Source organism: Anser cygnoides, chromosome Z (genome assembly GCF_040182565.1).
Source record: "Anser cygnoides isolate HZ-2024a breed goose chromosome Z, Taihu_goose_T2T_genome, whole genome shotgun sequence".
Lineage (NCBI taxonomy): Eukaryota > Metazoa > Chordata > Aves > Anseriformes > Anatidae > Anser > Anser cygnoides.
This window is the reverse complement of record NC_089912.1, coordinates 77,425,928-77,446,948: the sequence shown is the minus strand read 5'-3', so window position 1 is coordinate 77,446,948 and position 21,021 is coordinate 77,425,928. Positions and strand designations below refer to the sequence as shown.

At 37.6% G+C, this 21,021-nt stretch overlaps 1 protein-coding gene across 4 annotated transcripts in view; it reads right to left on the bottom strand.

Moving 5' to 3' along the window:
* Positions 1 to 21,021, bottom strand: part of PIK3R1 (phosphoinositide-3-kinase regulatory subunit 1) — a 58,890-nt gene that overhangs the window by 11,659 nt on the left and 26,210 nt on the right. The window contains exons 1-6 of one of the 4 annotated variants that reach the window (XM_066987707.1): positions 18,530 to 18,732; positions 14,186 to 14,278; positions 13,383 to 13,457; positions 10,384 to 10,515; positions 9,296 to 9,497; positions 9,017 to 9,096 (exon numbers count right to left, since the gene is read on the bottom strand). In XM_066987707.1, coding sequence (XP_066843808.1) covers positions 9,017 to 9,096; positions 9,296 to 9,497; positions 10,384 to 10,515; positions 13,383 to 13,457; positions 14,186 to 14,278; positions 18,530 to 18,674 — 727 coding nt within the window. In that variant the 5' untranslated portion in view covers positions 18,675 to 18,732. Of the gene's footprint in view, positions 1 to 789; positions 1,374 to 2,954; positions 3,168 to 9,016; positions 9,097 to 9,295; positions 9,498 to 10,383; positions 10,516 to 13,382; positions 13,458 to 14,185; positions 14,279 to 18,529; positions 18,733 to 21,021 lie in introns of those variants that run through there. The other 3 variants (XM_066987706.1, XM_013190861.3, XM_013190860.3) reach the window with 3 other exon arrangements.

Sequence of the window (21,021 nt, the reverse complement as noted above, 5' to 3'; positions counted from 1 at the left end):
CTGTGACCCAAATATCCTTTGTGTTAATCTTAGTATTCTACAGAATAAATTGTCTTCCAAATGCAAGGACTGATAAAAAACACATCCCCTTTTCTCAATGTCAAAGCTGCATACGTATGCCAGTGGGTGCCAGAGGAAGATACTGCAGCACTCCTGACTTACTAGAAAGGGGGACTACATTGAGATCTGGATTGAAAATCAACCCAGCTCTTTAGTTCTCTAGTAAGTACAACATTCCTTATGAACATCCCTGTATGTATATTATGACCAGCTACAAAATACAATATTTTTAAAGCTGCAGTGAATATAAAGATAGCATAATATTTTTATATACTATGAAAAAAATGATGTGATATCCGGTATGCAGTTAATACTGTTAGATTTTAAAATCTGTTTTTCCTAAAGCAATCCAAACCATTGAATAGTAACCACTGATTCAGGAAACATAAGTGTTATTACAGCATCTCTTTTTAGCTACAGTGTGGATGACAGCAAAATAGCAAAATAAAAGAAATGATATTTTTTAACGATATAATAGCAGAGCTAGAACTACATATGACAAAAAAAAGAGAAACAGGTCAATTCAGTAAAAAAAACATTTAAGTAAGCAGACAGGTATTTCTACAGGTTATGATTCTAATTGCTATAACCATGCACAAAAACACAATTTAATTCTAATTCGTATCAATGACAAAGTAAATAAATCCTATATATCCATTAAGTATTTTTCATCAGCTATCGTAAAGACCAAGAGGAATTAAGTCTTCCATAATAAGACTGCAGTTTTACCTGGTGGATCCATTTCTATGTAAAACATCAAGTCTGTGCCACAATTTATATCTGTCTTAGGATATTCTATATCCAGTTCTTCCATATTCCAAACAGTATTGTACATTTGTATGAGTTTCACTGAGTAAGCTCAGATACAAGAAAAGAGTCAGGCTCTCTTTGTAATGGTGTCTTGGAATTCATTTTAAAACCTATAAGGGGCTGCACTGTAACCTATTACATCATAATCCTCAGCCAATCATGTCAAAATAATGTCACCAGACCACTCCTGTTTCATCATTTTGTTCTACATTAATCTTAGAACAATTTCAGTTTCAGAAAGAGCCTGCATTTAGCAGAATAGCAATATAAACCTGGTTTTACAAGCAAAAAGCCTGAGCAGGCTCTCCTTGTGCACCCTTATTTCCATTTCATTTTCCTGACTTTGCAGCATGGTACAGTCCAATCCTGGCAGGATGACAAAAGGCTGATATGCTGCAGCACGTAGCTCTTACACACACGCACACACAACACATGCATGCTCACACACAGTGCAGCTCCCTTTGCAGAGAGGTAGGTCACTTCTCAGATTCCTACTCAGATGCCTGTAGTTTACCACCAAAAAAGCTTTAAAAGGCTTGTGTGCATGTTAAAGACGCAGAAGAGAAAAAGAGCATAGCCATTATATACCCATTACACACATACATACTTAGGCTACATACATTACATACATACATTATTTATCCACATAATGAAATATGGATTAGGTTTTTAAACGGTACAGATTTCTGTATTTTAATACGCACACAGATCTGATATACATAATATTATTATATAAATTGTGCTTACTGCAGAGATGCCACCCCCCTCTTTCATTCTGTAATAAAATACAATTCCAATTGATCTGGATTAACTCATTTTGAAATCTAAAAATCAAATATTGTAGTCTTACATTCATCAGACTTTCCTGTACCATGCAAGAAAGTCAAAACTGAGCAAGATCTTGAAAAATGATTTTGCTGAACATAAAAAGCCAGTCTGTCAGGACATGAGATTTAGTCTGCCTTTTCACAGTTTCTCTACCCTGCTCTCATCAAGATATTTATCAAGTTAATTGTTTTTAAAAACAAGAGTCCTTGTCAGTGTCTTCTTCTGAACTTGACTTTATGCCACCAGCATACTTGTACTATTCGGAAACCGTCTCTCTAAGCCCCCCCATCACTGGCTGCACCGCTCTCAGACCTCTTGGAAGAAGCATGCACAGAACAGACTATTGATTCCAGAGCAGAATGCTATGTAAAGCAATCTAAACGCTTTATACTCACTATAATCTATGGGGGCAGAAAACCAGATACCAAAAATAACCACAACAAAGAGTAACTGTAGCAACTATCTGTGCCTACATCAGGAGGAATCCTGGTGCAGCTGAAGTGTGCTCTATCTCACAAACACCCATTAAAAAATTAACACAGTTTATACCCATCCCAAATATTTCACACGTATCTACCCTCCCCGTGCTACTCACCAGCTCATCCCATCAGACGAGCACTAACATATACGAACATGTCTGGAGAACCAACAGTTAACAAAAAAATACACGCCAGTTTGCTCTCTATATTAACAAGCTGAAATTCATTTTGAAATAGACTCCCCTCCCTGTTTAGGTAGACATGCTCCAAAGATTCCTTCCATTTCCAAAATGTAACAGGATACTTGAACTCATCCCAGACACAAGTCCAAACACTGAGCTTGGAGGTTTAGCCCACCTGCTACCTAAACAGTTGAGTTGCCAAGGTAATTATTTAAATTAGGTTATAAAGATTTCCTACCAAGACTATATCACTGCATTTAGGTCTAATGTGGGATCAGTAAGATTTTTTTATTCTGTTGAATAAGGTCTTTCAGGAGAAATTACTTCTCCTGGGTTTCAGTGGTGGCTGAGTTCTGGGCTGCCCGTGCTCGTATAACCAGGTTAGTGCTCAGTACGGACTAGCCTAGCTTGCGGGCAGGAAAAGACAGGCGGCAGATAGGCAATTCCCCACTCCCTGAGTAATCTGCAGGCACTTGACCTTCACTCACCTATTTTAAGACCGTGAAACCTCTACCTGGTAATCGGTTATAGCGAAATACCTCCACAAGGTGACGAAGAAAACCCAAAAACTCAAGAGAAATTCAAAATCACTTACTTTGTACATTATGCATCGCAAACGCTCGCCCTTGTAATACAGCCTGAAAACACAATCCAATAACCTGAAAAATTAATTGGCTTTCTCTTATAAAAATCTTTAAGAAACAAAAACAAAAAACAAACAAACAAAAAAAACCTTCTTTTACTAGGAAGCTTCTCTGAAACAACTAAGCAAAAGATAATTCTGAAAAAAGAAGACTCTGCTTTCCAACCAACGTTCCACAAAAATCTCTAAAAAGCTGCAATGTGTAATGAGAAAACCCCAGCCTTCTCTCTCTTCTTAACTGCTTACAGCTCTGTGCTGTGCAGAAGGTATCCACTTACTCTGGTTCATCATTAAAAAGTGAACCTGACTTTAGTACTGTAAAAAAAAAAAAAAAAACACCACCCTCGGTAGCTTGCACGTCTCTCAGAGATAAAGATCTCAGTTTCATGATTAACTTGGGCAGGTTCAAATATTTGCTGAGCCAGGGATTTCTAGTGGGGGAGGGGGAGGCAGATTCAAAGTAAAAGTTGTCAACAGCCAACAAATGGCCAATGCAAGGCTAACTTTCTCATTTTAGCTAAGTAAATGAGAAGACCATTGTAAGCGGCCTTAAAATATTCAGTGTAACTGGCTGGTGAATACAGTTTTAAAGTCAAGAAAAGCACCAAGAACAGCTAAATACAGGAAGTGGCTAACTTTCTGCAGAAAAAAAAAAAAGAGAGATTCAAAATCTTCCTTGAAAAGAGCTGCATCTCTCAGATCAGCCCTGTGCAAGCAAAATAGCCTGCTTGCAAATACAGCATCACCTCCTACACTGGATTACAAATACATGTGTTGCTTGAAGACCCCTAGAATGAGGCCATGAAGCATTTTACCCATATCCTGAAAACAGTAGAGAAAATACCTGTCCATATTCACAGTGTTTGCCAGTATGCCAGGTTTGTTCATTTCCCACAGGCAGGTGGGAAAAGTGACTGTCCAGGGAGGAAGCAGCCTAGGTGAAATATATTTTCCTTGCCTTAAATCTGACTTGCTAAAGGAATGGAACAGCAAAAGACTGCTTCCCTTTGCCTACAGAAGTTAATTTCTTTGCCAGCTATAGTTTTACAAGGAAATAAATCCAAAGTGAAAGGACAAGCAGACTACAAGACCACAAATTCAGAGAAAGGAGTGAAGGGGATTAATATTTTCTTCCCACTTGTTGGTAACAGTGAGCACTGCTGGTACCAGGGGTCCTTGAGCTCAGCTCATGCTCCTTATGGCAGTCAAACAGCACTGAAGTTTCACCCCCAAACACTCCACCTAGCAAAATCCCCACATGCTACAAAATACCACACCTACCGAAAGCCACTTGTAGTTCACAATGAAATCCCAAATATCTTCAGTACAATTTTGATGTTTTGCAATTGATGGATTAGCTTCACCTAATAGAAATCCCTCACTTTCCTAGTCTTAGCCTTTGCCTACCTGAACAATTGTCAGGTCTATATATAATTTAAAGTAGCACAATCATAAACGTATAGCCTACTTCAAATAGAGACAGTAACCCTGTGTTTCTGAACTCATGACAGCACGCAGCAAGAGAAGAGGTAAAATCTAACTTCTGACAGTAACTGATACACCTCCTATTTACTGTTAAAAGCTACTAATGGGCTTAATAACATTTTTTTTTTTTGGTTTATAGGACCGCAGCACAGATGCATATTCTCAAAGAAGATAAGACATCCCAAAGCCGGGGTCACTTAATTGGTTATCATTTCAAAACACACAGTTACACAGGCAGAGATGAAAGATAAGACTTTGTTCCTAAGTCCATTTCTTTTTTTTATCCCAGTGCCTTGTGCAAAAATGAGTGCCTAATCATCCTGCAGAAAGAATCATGTGTTTTGTCAAAAAAAATTAGATCCCGACATCCACACACCTGCATTTTCACATAACTGCACCACTTTAACTTTTATCTACATTTAAATTTCAGCAACTTGAACTGTACCCATTGAATGTATAGATTTGCATTTACAGAAAGGCAGCAGCGTACTACTTTTTGCACTCTTAAGCACAGTGTTCTTCTATCAGTAAAGAAATTTGTTTCTACAAAATGTATGAAGCAGAAGGAGAACTGATCAGATTCCACAACTCTATATGTACTTACATACAAATATACATGTGCACACGTATTAATATGTAAACAATTCTGATTATCCCACACATTTAACCAAATACTTTCAACTTGGTAGTGAGAAAATTAGCGTATGCTCCACTGTCAAAGTCTAAAGCAAGAATTCAGAACAGCTAGGGCTGACAATTAACGATACATTTTGCTGTCCGCTAGACCAAGTATGAAGCCTGACTTTTATTAGCTTAGAAGGGGAGCCCTCTGCCGGGTGAGGAGCCAATGCGCAATAGCCAGTGTGAAATCAGTTCTCCCACGGATGGGCTGCCTTGCACACACTCCAAAACACACTCCGCACTGCCAACAGCTCAGCCAAGCCTGTGGTATGATGCAGAAAAGTCCTGACACGATGAAGAAAGGTTCTGGCAATAGATAGCATTTGCACATCCTCCTCCACTGAGCCCCGAGATGCTACAGACAAGACTATGGGCTAAGCCTGACCACCACAGGCCAGGGCAGCTTTGAGACAAAATTCCAGAGGAGCAGGACCAGCCTTGATACTCCCCTGCTCTGGTTATTGTGCTGCCAAGCTTGCTGGTATTTTGTTTATCTGAAAGCAAAGTGCCAGCTTTTTGGCAGTGCTGCCAGGATTGCATCTCAGTCCCCAGCAAGTGAGCCGTTAGGTGGTCTCATTACCTCACCTCTTACCTGTGACAAAGCAAGTAGTAAAACCTACTTCTTCACGCTTAAAACCTGCAGTATTTTACAGCAATAAAAGGGGACAGGCAGTCTGGACAAAGCAGCTCGAGGTCAGTAGGCATGCAGGCCATTACCGGCTCCAATTCATGTGTACCAGACAGCAAGCAGCTCCTAACAGCCACTGCAGATTCCTCAGCATCCCTCCACCCCAGCAGGACCCTGATCACCCCATGCTCTCCCCCAGAACCCCCAGCTCATCTCCCATCAACCTACCTGTCTCTGCCAACCAGAGGGTAGCTGGCTGGCTAGCTGACCATCCGGGCACTGGCTGGTCAGCATGCCATGCCTGCAACCCTACCATGTCTTCATATACTGCACACATAATAATGGCATGTATTTTAACTTTGGTGTTTTAACTTTTGCAGAGTGCTTAATGTTATTGTAATTCACAAAAAAAATACAGAGTTTGTGATGAACATTGTGACAGGGAACAAAAAAAAAATATCAGTCCAGGTTTGTCCAATAGAAAAAAAAAATAAAAATCAAGTAATGGCCTAACATTAACTCCTGCTTTTGTGCTATGGCGTGCATAGCACCACGTTAGTAACTATAACATGTCCAATTTAAGATGCTGGTCCAATCTACATACTTTCTATTGTGTTGAGGCAAGAAGGATAATAAGTGAGTGATGTGATAAGAAAAAGGCCCGCAGCTGTGCAAAAGTCTCTTCCCTATTCAGACATCTCCAGCCTTGCATATAATGTACCTATTCACTGCTTAAGACACCACTAGAACTTCACGCACAATTCATTTTAGACTGAATGTTTTCATGCAGGCCTAAGAATAACAGGAAGAAAAAGAAAAAAGAAAGAAAAGAAAAAAGAAAAAGAAAAAAATAAAGGAGGATGCTATCACTTCAGTCTGTGAAAAATAAAAGAAACCTGGCTACATCGGTTTACCTGTAATTGCCCAATCATCATTACACCATTTTCAACAAGATTGTTTCTGTTTAAAACCTCTTAACTTCTGTATTTCTCAAATTCTATTACAGATCATCATTCTCAGAACACTTACATGAAAAAAAAATCTCTTTCCTAAGCATCTTCGTTTATTACAATGGAAATTCAAGACGCTGCAGTCAATAATCTTGAAGCTGATAATTTTGAAAAATACATCTTATAATCCTCTATAAGAACTATAAAAAACAGAGCATTTCAGATGTTCAGGTCACTGAACAATTAAGGTGTTGAACATAGGCTCGTGTCCCAATACTGTAGATTCATGTAGCATTCTATAAAGATTCAAATTTTGACAAGTATTTGAGCACTTTAGAGGTCTAAGAGCAGAGACTAGCTAACCACAAAGTTTGAAAATTTGTAATTTTTTTTCAGTGTATTTATAGATATGCAAATGTTCTACTAAAAACATTTCATTGCCGGGGATGGACTGTGAAACTCACGCATAAGATCTATTTTTGTAACAGATTATATAAAAAATCCCAGAAGGATCCTCAAAATAGACAATTGTATTACAAAACATTTATTAATTCAGATGAAATATTAAAAACAAATATTTGCTTTTAATGATTAATGCAGTGTCATGATTTTAATGGTTAATGAAATGTCAAACCCTATAAATCTGATTGATACAGCCACATTTCTTCAAGTACTCTAACGATACTCTCAGGATGACTACACTTCGTGTCCTCATTAGTAGTTCTAACATCAACACCTTTCACTTTTATATTTTCCTCATAGGAAGCAACTCAGAGCTATATGCAACTAAGTGATCTCTTAAGTGCAACTTAAGAAACTCTCACTATTGACCCCATCTTTGTAATGCCCCACCCAACCGGTGCCTCAAGCCATGTAAATTTACATATCCTGAAGCATTTGCAAACACATCATTTCAAAAAATGCTGTTATCAAACTCTGTAGAATATAGAGGTTTCAACAGTGTATTTTGCTTTTTAAGGCTTGAAACACATGGCAAAGATACACTCATTCTTTAACAATAAGCAGTTATTTGCTGCTTAATAAGGTAAGACAAGTAGTTGTTAAAAGTTTGGACTCTGCTGGTTGTTATGAAACATTAGGAAGGGAAATACACTGTGTTTCTAGAAATGCCTCCTTAACTATTTTGAGAAAATTGAAGAAAACCAAGGAACTATAAATTAGCTGAAAATACATGTACACTAACTGTTAGGCAAAGGTTCCTAACAGAGCTAGGAAGGTTGGAAAAACCTTTCAATCACAGCAGTAGGAACAGAAGTCTTTGTTTTAGCCACTTAAAATTAACCTTCATTAGTTGATGAAGGGGCTTATATAATGAACCTACCAGAAATACCAGTGATAATGCTTTTTTTTGTTGTTCTGTTGCTGTTTTTCTGCTGCTGTGTTCTAGCTCTTCAAAACATAAGCAGCCCTACAAATCTTACTGCCATGAACTTTACCTTGTACTGTCAATAGAGGTGGGAGAGCTATAACATGCCCAGGGTTCTATTCACTATGGCCCCATCCTTTGCTTAGATATTCTTTGTTAATAAGCTGTAAAATGAATTACCTCAAGCTAACATACAAAGTCCCCCTGCATTAATAATTTCCTTTTCACACAGAAAGCAACTCTGCCTTCCTCCTACCAAATATTTGATTTAAAAACAGGGATTTTTGCATAAGTTAGAGGTGTGTTTTACTGTTCGTTAACTAAATTAGATGCTAACTCACGGAATCAAAATAAGTGTAAACTAATTTTCTTGAATGGGGTTTTAATATTTTCTGCACAGTTTATTGATACTGATTAATAAATCTTTTGAGTCTCTGGATTAAAATAATAAATATATGTAAGTAAAGGGGAAAATCTCGATTTTTTCAGATGATCTCTATGGGGTATTGTAGTTCAAGAAAATTTGTCTGGGAGTAGAGTGGCAGTTAACTAAAATCTTCAGAATATACTCCTCCCACCCCTACCACTGTATGATACACATTTTACTGGTTTACAAAAATTCCTATTTTTTAACGAAAAAGAAAGGAATACCATGAGGCTGTAGAAACCATGGATACTAAACTGATTTTAATAAAAAAGACAGTTTCTTATAAAACAAATGTTGCACCTCACTATGGAAAATATAAATAACTTGGTTCTGTAATTATCTACTTTTGCATTGTTTCATTAAAAAGAAAAACAATGAACATTTCCTGTCCTTAAATACAAACTTAAATATTAAAGAAAATAACACCATAAAACTTTTAAAATTAGGAATTTTTACCTGGTACAGGTTGTCTCTCATTCCATTCACTTGTGATTAAAACCTCTAGGATCTTTACGTGGTGTTCAGTATTATCAGAGCTGCAAGAGATGGATTAGACAGTAAGAAACAGGAAAAATACAGAAGTTTACATTAGTGTTATTCAAAAGAATTGGAAAAAAAATACAATAATGCCCTCCACATGGGAAGTCAGGCCAGAAAATTAATTCATTAAACTTGTTTTCGTATGTAGTTAACCCAAGTTTACAATACAGAATATAATAAAGATGTCCCACGTACCTTGCTATCTGGAATTTGAAAAGCAGAGGGCTGAAAATTTCAGCTAGAGACCTTGCATTCAGGAGGTTTTTGCTGGAGGCTTGACAAAGTCTGAGGAAATGTTTGAGCAAATATTGGAGTGTGAGCCAATACTGGGGAGGTATATTTGGAGATCTGATGAGTTTCTTCAGCAACTGAGCATATTCCTCTGAGCTCTGGACTTCTGCAAGCAAACAGATAAAAGGCTCTTGATATCAGAACAAGAATATTTAACAAGTAAAATGTAACTATATATGACCCTTGCAAGCGTCAATTTTACAGAAAAATAATAAAAATTTTGTCCTTCATGAGTGCTGCAAGACTTGTTTCTTCTTTTGAAAAAAGTGAAATGCTCAGGGAAAAGTAAAGAACAAGTATTTAAAAGTCAAATGGAAACAGATATGCATTTTGGTAAAAACCACAATGTGTTCAGAGTGTGCTGGTAGAAGTCTGTCTTGTGTTTAGCGTCACACATGATTGGGTAATTCTGAGATGCACAAGATAAGTCTCACAGGTGCTGCTCTAACTTTGAAGGTTACCAGTAGCAATATCCTGTCCTGGGACATATAACAGAATACAAGGCCCATGAGCGGAAAGCCTGTAAGTTGTGCTTGTTTGAAACGACCACTATGGATGATGAATCTTACACGCCTGCATTTGTCACTTCATAATCTGTTAACTCCCAACACACTGCAGAATACCATGACCTCTAATACGTTTACTTTGTCAGCACTGATAAAAAGTTAAAAATTAGCTTTCTGCACACAGATAAGTCCTTGATTTCCCCCCCCCAGTTTTTCTATAGTCATTCTACCTCCCAAAATGCAGAGAACAGGGCTATCCCTATACTTTGCATTATGTTAACTTAAATGGATAAGTAAATAATGCATGTCTAGATCTGAACTGAAACAGCTTCCACCAAAAGCAATGAAGGTATCTATTTTTTTCTGAGATTCTGCCAGGTTGTTCAGAATCTTCCATGTTCTATGGGGGACAGCTGGATCACTGGGTGCTCTCAATCCTAACAAAAGCTCCTTTGTTTGACATTTGAAATAATTTGGTGTTCATACCTTGAGCTACAGAAATCATGTCACTGTAAACAGCTGCTGGAATGATGGGATTTGGCAGGTCCAGAAGATATCTCTTGAGAGCATCTGATAAAGTGTGTACATCAAAAGTCTCTAAATCCAATGAAGAGGCATCTAAAGGGAAAGAGCAACATACTTTTTATACATTAGAAATTGGAAGAAATGTACAGGCTTGTGATATGAACTCTTTATACCAAGCCAAAACTGCTAATTAATATCTGGTTTATGGTGAACAACTCAAAAGATATAATGGAAGACACCAATATGCATCTTTGACATAAAGAATATACAGTGCTCAACACTGTGTCCAGGCCTTTGGCATCCGATGAACTGAATGACTATCACAGCTTGTGTAGCCTTCTGTCATATACAGTGCAGGGCTGAACTCATAATAATGGCAGTGACTTGCTGGATGTTGGCAATGTTGTGGAATCATCAGAATATTTTTAACAGGTCTCTGTTTTACCTGTAAATATTTTGTGTAAGAAGTAAGTATTAATCAAGGCTTTGCTCAAATGCAAGTTCTCTGCTGGCAGCTCCTTCTATTATGACTGGAAGCTTGATTAACAACTTGGGGCCCCATGTCTGTAAATATTTATGTGAGTAAGTGGAAACAAATATACACGTGCAAAACTTGGTGCACCATAAGTTGGGATTTATCTTGTAAAACCTGGTATCCTTCCAGCATAGTTATGACTTGAGCTAAGGTCTGAGAGTACCACTAATTCTTAGCACTGAAACAAGGAATATCAGCAGCAAAAATAAAAACAGGAAAACACAGAAATGCTTAATGTGAGCAAGATTGGCTTTCCTCCTAAAACATGAAAATCTGGTGCAGTAAAGTCCCAAATGTTTACAAAAAGATGCATGTTTGGTACAAGAATTTAAATATACCAGTGCTGATTGACTTTCCAGAGTAGCCAAGTCCCCTGTAAAATAACTCTTGAGCCTATTTGGCCAGCTTAAACCAAACTGAACAGGAAGGTAGAGGACACAGTTACACTGTGTGTCTACACATACTGTAAAAAAAGACATCCGAGAGAGAGTAGTGAAATGCTTAGTGCTCCTCCTTACCCTTCTTGTTTTCCCCAAAGGAAAGCTTGCAGTAGGAGCTCAATCTTTGTCAGACACCAAAGAATCCACTTGAGAAAATTATGATGGAAAAACTTGTAGCGTGGCTACAAATTCCACAAAAGCAATGAAGCATCAGAGAATCCAACCACAAATTTCTACAAAACAGTTTTCAATAGTTCTGTTGCTCACAGGATGTTTATTTCATAATTCAAGTTAAGTCCTGATTCTCTCAGTGTTGACCCATTCTCTGAAGTACATCCCAAATTATTATAATGAATACATGAGTAAAAATAAACTTGTGGTACTCTGCAACTCTTTGGGTGTAAAGTCATAAACAGATCTTAACTATTCTGTCTGCTGAGCTGGCCAGATGCAAATCAGTTTTGATTTTGGAGCTAAGTAGCATTGTGTTGAAGCTACCAGGCAGTTATCCAAATTAATATGCAGAGCATTTTAACCATAAGCAGAACAGCACATTAATTCTGTTCACGGTTTGGAAACAAAGCTGAACTACACACTGCTAGATCAAGAGAGCAGGCAGAGGAGATCAGGTCTGCTTGTATCTATGTATCTGGACACCTACTACACTGGCTCTGTCCTGGAAGGCTTTGATAGTATGTTAAAGAGAACAGAGAAAGAGACTGTGTTACTGAAGGGTAAAGTCCTGATTTCCCTTCCTCAAACCTAATTACATTTTAAAGAATACATGTAAACCACAAGTTTTTGATCTTAGGAGATAGACAAACCTTTCATAAAAGGTACACATTAGTTTCAATGCTTAATAAGGGATCCAGATAAATTAAGAAATGTACTCATTTTGTTGCTGTAAATAATATAATTAGAATGGTAAAAATAAGGCTTAGGCAGCTAGCACCGCATGCATATCTCCTGTCTCTGCTTTCATGCATGTACTTCTTCTCTCCCACCACAATCAGTAGAAGACTAGATGCTCTTTTGATTTGAAGGAATGGTCAACTCATAGTATCATCTCTTGTTCATTTTACTAATAGTTGTAATTACTAAAACTGACGAGAGCTAATTTACAGCATGAGTTGCTTGCTTAGTCCGTTTGGCAATACGGCATGTAGCCAGTTTCATTTCCTAGCTCTTGTATTTTTGTGCTCTTTCATGCAAGAGGAAGCTCACAACACACATTGCACCCCAGCTTGCAAAGGCATGGTCAAGCACTCCTGCTACAATAGCTCCTCATCTCTCACAGTGCAACTGACTTGTGTCATGCCAGTATATTCTGGCATAAAAAAAAAATAATACCAAAAGAGAAGTAAGTGTATTTCAGAGAAGTTGAATGGGTATGTGGTGTTAGTGGTGTAACTGCATTTTACTGTCCAAAGCCTGAGAACCCAGACTACTGCAGCAACATCAGATCAATTCTCTCGATTTCCCTTCCAGCATCATCTCCGTACCAGTCAAGAAACATTCAGCTATTGCCTCTCACTGCACCAAAAAAAAAAAAAAAAGCATGCACAGAACTGCATGTAAACAATTGGCCATTTGTTTACAAAATATTAACCTCTAGCCTTACAGGAATAGTGTATCTTTCCCTTGCCTCTTAAAACAAACAAACAACCCCAATACCCCCCCGCTTTTTTTTCTGCACAGCTAGACTTTTAGTCCTTGAATAACCAAGTGGTCAAGAAATGATTAAAATAACTATTCTTGGGAAAAGAACCATACAATGAAAAAAAGACAACCCGCAAAAGCAAAAAAATACTTTTCATAGAAAGTGTAAACTTTACTAAGCCTTTTTTTTTTAACTGATATTTGTCTGTTTAGTATTATATTATCCAGAATCAGGTCATACATAAGCTGAGTAGGGGACCAAAGAAAATGGTATCAGTGTGACCACAAAATCCATCTAGTGCTTTAAGGAAGAGAGCTGTACTTACCACATTCAAGAATTTGTCTTAATTCTGCTGAGCTGCTTGAGCCTTGTGTTACATACAAAGTTGAGCACTCCAGACCTTCAAAACAAAATCGATGGGATACATAAATATTCCAGTGACTGTTGCCATGAGACAACATACTTCTGTTTTCTTCAAATAAGTGCTGACAGTATAAATTAGCAACATTCTCCCACCACCACCCTCCTACTGAATATGATTGCTTTTCAAGGCTCTAAAACAGTTCTTTATACATGCTAACTGCTGGATCTGCAGACAGAGCTGGACGCTGAAGCTCAGAGATCCCAACAGCCCGCCATTCTCGGTATAATGCTCCACAAGATGACCACAGAAGGCCAGGACTAGGAAACAGAGGCACATATCCCAAGGGAAGAAAATAGCCTGCAGGAGCAGCATGGGAGCCAGATCTTCCTTTACACTCTACATGAATGTATAATATACTCCTCAAAACACTAGGTCTTTTAGGTAGGTAGAAGTAAGAAGCCTGAGTCATGCCACTGCAGGAATGGGACATGGACATGATAAAAGTTCTGACATATCCAAATTAATACCAAAGACTTAACTGAGACTTAAAAGCATGCTCAACTTTTGCCACCCTATGTAGTTAGCCGAGACAGACAGTATGGAACAGGCAAGTCTTAGGCTGCTGTTGACTATTTGTAGAGCCTGAAACCTCACCGTGTATAAAGAGGTACGTCACTGGTGAGAGAAAATGTCTGTATATGCCCCATAATGTGTCTGGCTCACGCAAGTAACAAAAAGCCTTAGTAGATCACTCTTCAGCCTACCTTTCTTTTCAATTGTCTCCACTATCTTGATGAGGATTGGTGGAGCAACATCAGGAGGTGAAAACTGCTCTGTGAGATCTGGAAGCGAAAAAGCTGTAAAAGAAAAAAAAAAAGAAAAATAAGCCAAGGTACAGCTGAATTCAACTTCTATTTATGAAAATAATGACGCATAATGAAACCTGTTAATTTTTAAGCACGGAACACATTCGTCTTATCAGCTGTAAAAGACTGTGCAAACATCCCACTTGTCAGGCCTAAATGAGAACACTCCACAATTTACCAGAAAGCTGTAAAAAATGATGACGACTGTATTTTTACAGCATTTTCTTTTAGAGATTTCAATCAGTGCTAGAATCACCCTCAATATTACACAGGAAAAGAAAATATAATAAAAGTTTGCCACCTATGGAAGGACAGAAATACAATGCAGGAAATAAAAGAAAAACATTTTGTTCCTGAAGCATTTACATCCACTGTGCACCAGATGAGGGAGCTAAAAACATCACCATTTGGGAGCTGCTGATCCACTAGGTAAACATGCAAAAGCATGAAATAGCAGTAGAAACGAATAGTTCATATTCGTACAAAAGCTAAATGATACCTGTATATGTGTGTATATATATATATACATACATATATATATATATATATTTCATTTTTCAAGCTTAATGGTATTAACAGCATAGTTTTATTGAAGCAGGAATTTTCTTTTCTATAATGACCAGTTAAGAATAAGTAGTAGTCTAATCAGAAAGAAACATTTTGCCGATTCAAATAAACCTGCATACTGATTCTGCATAAAGTCAGTTTTCATGCAACGCGGTTTCTTCACTAAGACAACATACAAATGAATGTTCTGGCTCTATGAAGTAAGGGATGATCTATCTCTAAATGCATAATTTTAACCAAAAGAATATTTTCAACTTTTAGAGACGCCCCGGTGAATTCCTGGAAAGCAAAAACATTTACATAAAGATATCATTAAACAGCTGCCAGAAACATCTGGCATTCTTCGATGGGTTATGATTAATAAACAAAGCTTAATCACTGAAGTAAAAGTTGCCAATTGCCTACGTGATGGTGATCTCTGGACAATTAAACTCATCATGGACAGACTGAGAACGATATTTAAACACACATACACCTATGTGTGTATGCACACGAACACAACATATTTCTAGAAGCCTGAAACTGAACTGAATTGTTATAATAATTAAATAGGAGGAAAAAAAAAAGAAGAAACAATAGGAGAATATGAATACAGAGTTTTTACTGAAATTTTTTTAGATAAGCAAAAAATTAAATACACCACAACTGAGACAGCAGGCAATTCTGGCTGAGATCTTACCCTAGTTTGGAAGCATCAAAGACACATCTTTTTTAAACATGCGAACAATTTAGAAATGCAAAAGACAGGAAGTAAGTTACAGAAGTAGTCTGGAAGTGAAGAAAATAGAAGAATGAAAGACAATTTACATAATATTTACAAACTAGAAGTAGAAGTAGAGCGTACTGGTACACTGAGACATGCTACTTCCAAAAGGAATCAGAATTATGATAGTATAATGATGAAATACTTTCCAGTCCATTCATAACTTAAAAGGACATCAGAAAAATATCTGCTAGTTTAAACAGCTTAACTTAGGATGCCCAGAAAATGAGCATTCAGGAGTCCCACCTCAGCAGATTTCTGGCCTGCTGATGTTACTTTTTCACGACTCCTGGAACATTAGAACAATTCCTGGGGATCAAAGGAGTTCTAATGCTCTACCTGTACCCTGAAAAGACAAGTAAGATGACCCTGATGACTACACACTAGTTAAATTGGACAAATCTTGGGCAAAGTAGAGAAAAACTTGATATGAGATTCTTATGATAAAACAATAAAAGGCTGCACTGTAACTAACAGCTGTCTGCATACCTTTTAGTGGATAGGTTTTATTAAAAAAAAAAAACACATTACTTCCTTCCTTGATGGCATCATAGAAGAAAAATGCAAATGAGTTGACATAAACTCTAAAGTTTTGTCAGATGGTGGACTTAGAATAACCCTGCAATTAAAACCCACATAAAAATGAAGTGTGTATTCTATAGGTGAAGCTGACCAGCAGATCTCCAAGTGTAGTTATTAATGTAGAACAGACTACTCATGGAGGCATGGATTTCTTTATCTCTTCACATCGTTAAACCACTTCCAGGTGCCTTTTGGAACACATCGTTTAGCTTAACATCATGTCTGCTTCATCAAACCCAAGTTGGGTTCAAATGCAAGACTTTACAGTCCAAGCAGCCTCTGCTGAGTCATGCTGAAATAAAGGCCATATGATTTGTAAAACCGAGATCAAGTAATTCTTTTCAACCCCAAACTATGAATCTATCTTATAGCAAGGGCAAATCTACTGAAACAATAAATGAATTACTAGATCAGAATTGTATCAATGGGTATTCTACAAAAACACTCCAAGTATGACATACTAATAGCGTCACAGAAAGCTAAGGACATAAAATGTATCCCTTACATGGTATCAAACCAAGTGCGGATTTTATGAACAGAGTTTATGTATTTTTAATTATGAAAATAATTTTCTGCTCCCTTAGATAGCCAGTTACCTTACTCCTTCTTAAGTAACATCAGAGAAATTGCATCATCTCTGAACAAAGATAACATAACTCCAGCTGGAGGCAGCAGTTCTGTCTAAACTGAAATTGAGCAAGAAAAGGAGAGATGAACAGGGAGAAAGAGATAGAGCGAAGTCAGTCTGACAGACACTATTCAGGTGTTATCCATCGTTTCAGGCAGCAGAGAAGACTATGCTTTCTCACACTAACCAAAATGTGCCTTGAAAAGATGGCAGGGGATACACAGCAAATGGCTATAAACAAGGTGTATTTAGAAAAATAATTCTATTTCCCACTAGATTTAGATTTTTGTACAGGATGGATGAGTTATGACTGATAAACAAAGCTTAAACACTGAAGTAAAATCCAAGAAAACAAAAAGGGAGAATCTAATGTCAAGGGAAGATTTCAGTTCATGGGAAGACACTGCAGAGTGAAGAAAGACTACAGAACACAGTTTGTCCCCATGGGACATAAAGAATGAGGTGGATGTAGACCTTAACCAGATTACTTAAACAGAGAATACCTCTGCATCTCCATGCTTTTCATCTACACTTTAAAGAGGGTCTTAGCTTAACTAAATTTCTTTCCTAATCTGTTACTGAATCTCTTTGTTTTACAGTATCCTTAGATCAATAATATTCTTAGATGATGATAATGAAAAGCTTTCAGAAGTACTTACCTTTACCATTATGTAAAATCTACAATAAGTCTACAGAACATGTGCACATAGAGCAAACATTGCATTGGTCAAAATTAAGTATTTCCTACACTGGAAAAATATTAAAAATAGTAATAAAATATAAAAATAGAAATCATGATTTCTGATTTCTTCTCTTCTTCCCTGTATCCCATGCCAATTCTCCAAAAGTGGAAATTTTTATCCATCAGAGACATTGCTGAACTTTTAGGTATGAAGAGAGCCTTTAAAATAATAATGAAAATCTACTCCATAAATACATAAGCTATAGAATACTTATGAATTTGACTAAAAATCCAGGATATTCACCTCTCTGTTAATGCTAAGAATACATCAGTGAGTACAAGCTCAATAGCAAAAAGACACATGAACATACACACAGAGTAGGAGTAAAAAAAAAAAAGTTACCTTCAGCACAGTAATGACAGAACAATACATCTAAACAATACAGTTATAGTGCTCAACAACATTGAATAAATTCTCACTTTATAAGCATGGAGGAGATATTAAGAAATTAATATTACTTAACCCCCCACATATTCTAGTATTTCCTACTCATTGCTGTCATTTCCCATACAATTACATTACAGCATCATATTGTCTTGTACTTTAAATTCCACAACTTTTGCATAGAACAGACAATTATGTCCATTTTAAGCTGAAGATCTCACAAAACACAAATCTGTTAGAAAAAAGGACATAGCAGTATTTGCAGAACTGAAGCCAGTTTGCAACATCTACACAAAAGAGAGCCAAATTTGGGAAGTGCTCTTCATTTTCAAAATGATGATAAGAAATGGCAGAGGCTAACCTGAAGAAAACTACAGCTAGTTTTGGAAAAACAGTTTGAATCCTGTAGCCAGAATACAAGGCATCCTTAAAGAAGTCCTAATTCTAGGTTAGATGTTCTAGAAGAAAATATAGCATGCATATTAAGATATTTCCAGAGGAAAACTTTTCAGATAGGTCACTTTTAGTAAAAGAGGAAAGATGATAAAATCCGTCATGCAACCTTCATTTAGTACCTGATTTCAAAAGTATCTTTTGCTTTGAAGCATGCTGTAGCGCAGCACAGAGGTTTGGAGAACCAAATCCAGTCTTAAGAATCTGAGCAACTTTGTAGATCCCTTTACTACAATCCAGTATCAGTTTTTCACTTAGAGCAATCATTTTTTCCCCCAAAATCCTGTGCTTTATTTTTTTTTAAATCCCACTGTCTCCAAAATAATAAGATTCTAAAAAGCTGTCATACAGTTTTCGTGTCTTCTTTCTAGTCACAAGCCTGGTAGTAGGTCTCCAGATAGTAAGGAAGCTTCTGATGACACATGATAAAAGCTGGATTTTCCACTAGCTCTATTTTTACCTTGCCACAGTGAGAACCAATGAGAGGAACCACAAGCCAGGGTTCTCTCCAATCTGTGAACTCTTCACTCTCCCTGATACAGACAGGCCTGAACAGCACTAAGGCAGCCGCAACGTGTGGGAGATGAGAGCATACCTTACGTTCAAGGGTTGCCAACACAGCTACAAAGTGCAAGATGAAACCAGCCCACAGCTGCACCTTTTGGAAGGGTTCTCAGTAAAAAGAGATATTTTAGAGTTAGTACCTGGCAACGACAAGTGGAAATTTAAAGCTGGAATTTGGCTTCAGGAGTTTCTGAGCCAAATCTTTCGTTACTGTTGGAAGAGGAATGAAAATGAATACATTAAAAAAAAAAAAAAAGAATGTAACTTAAAATATAACAACACAAACCATGGAAGGTAGTTCAATTTCTGGATATTTTACAGGAACTATATACTAACATTACTTGAATTTAACTTTGAATCAAGATTACTCCGTGCACTGCCTTCTCTTTCCAGAAATGGCATTTAAAATTGTTTATACATACTGCATTTGATGACAACGCAGCTGTACATAAAAGCATAATATTTGACAGCACAGGTCTTAAGATGATCATAACTGGCTTATGTGTGTGCAGATACATTCTTTATGTGTGTATCCACCTACATAGTGAAGCATGCAGTCATAAGATTTTCACATATTCATGTCTGAAAGTCATTCAATATGTCCAAACATGAATGCTTTAACCAGCACTGAGTACCATGTATAGGAAAAGTACTCCACTTTTCCTGCCATCAGCCATCTTCCCTGAAAGAGAACCTGAATTTCAGTGAGGATCCTGGCAACCTGGCATTGCTGCAGAACAGTTCAGGCAGTGAAATGCATTAAGGCAGCCTGGTGTACTTGGTGTACCGTGTGTCCTTCCTCCTAGCAGTCCCCAGGGCGGAGAGACAGCAGTGTGTTAAGGGCTCTCATCAAAAGCCCCGTCTGTGGAAACCAGAGTGCAGGTCCTGTAACACTGGGAAGCACCAAGGGTGCCTCTGCAGGGTTGGTCGAGTGGGCTGGTGCTTCTCACAGACTTTGGTAGTGGCTGCTCCAGACAGGGCCTCACTTGGCCTTCTCTGCCCCTCAGCACCCACCTCCAGCAACACGGGACGAAAGGTTTCGTGAACCTCACAGCCCATCAGGGAACGAAATCAGCCTGACTGACACAAAACCCATAACTTTTAGTGTGGGGGCATTTCATGGCCCCTTGTATGTTTTGTTATAGTCTTACGAAGCAGCAGTTTTTGTAGAAACGCTTGGTAGAACAAGTATAAGGGATCTGTGCTTTCAGTTCAAGCAAGACAGAAAAAGACTAGTCTGGCATTACAAATAAATAACACAGAGAAATTCACTCTGAGGACAGTAACCTTGCCTTGGCACCTGTAATTTTAGAGAGCTTAATAACATTTACCAAAAGAAGAAACAAATACAGTATTTAGAACTGCCCACCTGTTATTAGCAAAAGGTTTTGACTGGACAGGGATGAAAGGCAAGAAGGTGAGAGTGAAGACAAAGAAGTTTATGTCATTGTGTGTCATAGATAAATCAAGCACGGCAATAGACAGTAAATTCTGCTGCAACTGTTGGAAGAATAAAAGACCTCCCCTCATGCCCCTTCTGACCCAGGATGATTCAGGTTTGACTGCAGTTAAATTCCCCTAGGGGCTGAAAACACCACTGAAAATGGCAGGAGTGCTCAACCACCTTTTCCAGTACTCATTTAATTAGAAATATTTCAAAAATATTAATGGGAAAATATGAAAGAATTTTAAACTTCAGTGAATTTGACACATCATTATGAGTGGTTTAGTAAGTCTGTCTACTATTACTTGTCTTTTATTTTTATCAGATGTCGTCAGTCAGGCAGACTCTGTGAACTCAGAATACCACAGAAGCCGTGGCTGATAGAGGAGACTAGATCCAAGAGAAATGAAGAGAGGCGAAGATTATCTCAGTACTAGAAAAAGAAAAGGTCTGTCCCACTAATGCTATCAGCCTTCAGCCTCACAAGAAGCCCATCTTAATGTAGGCTGAAAAATGTCTGCGAGTCAAAATTTATTACTGTACGAATGATCTCAAAGCTCTGAAAAGGAATGGAGAAATAGTGTCTGCTGGTGACCTTATGTGACT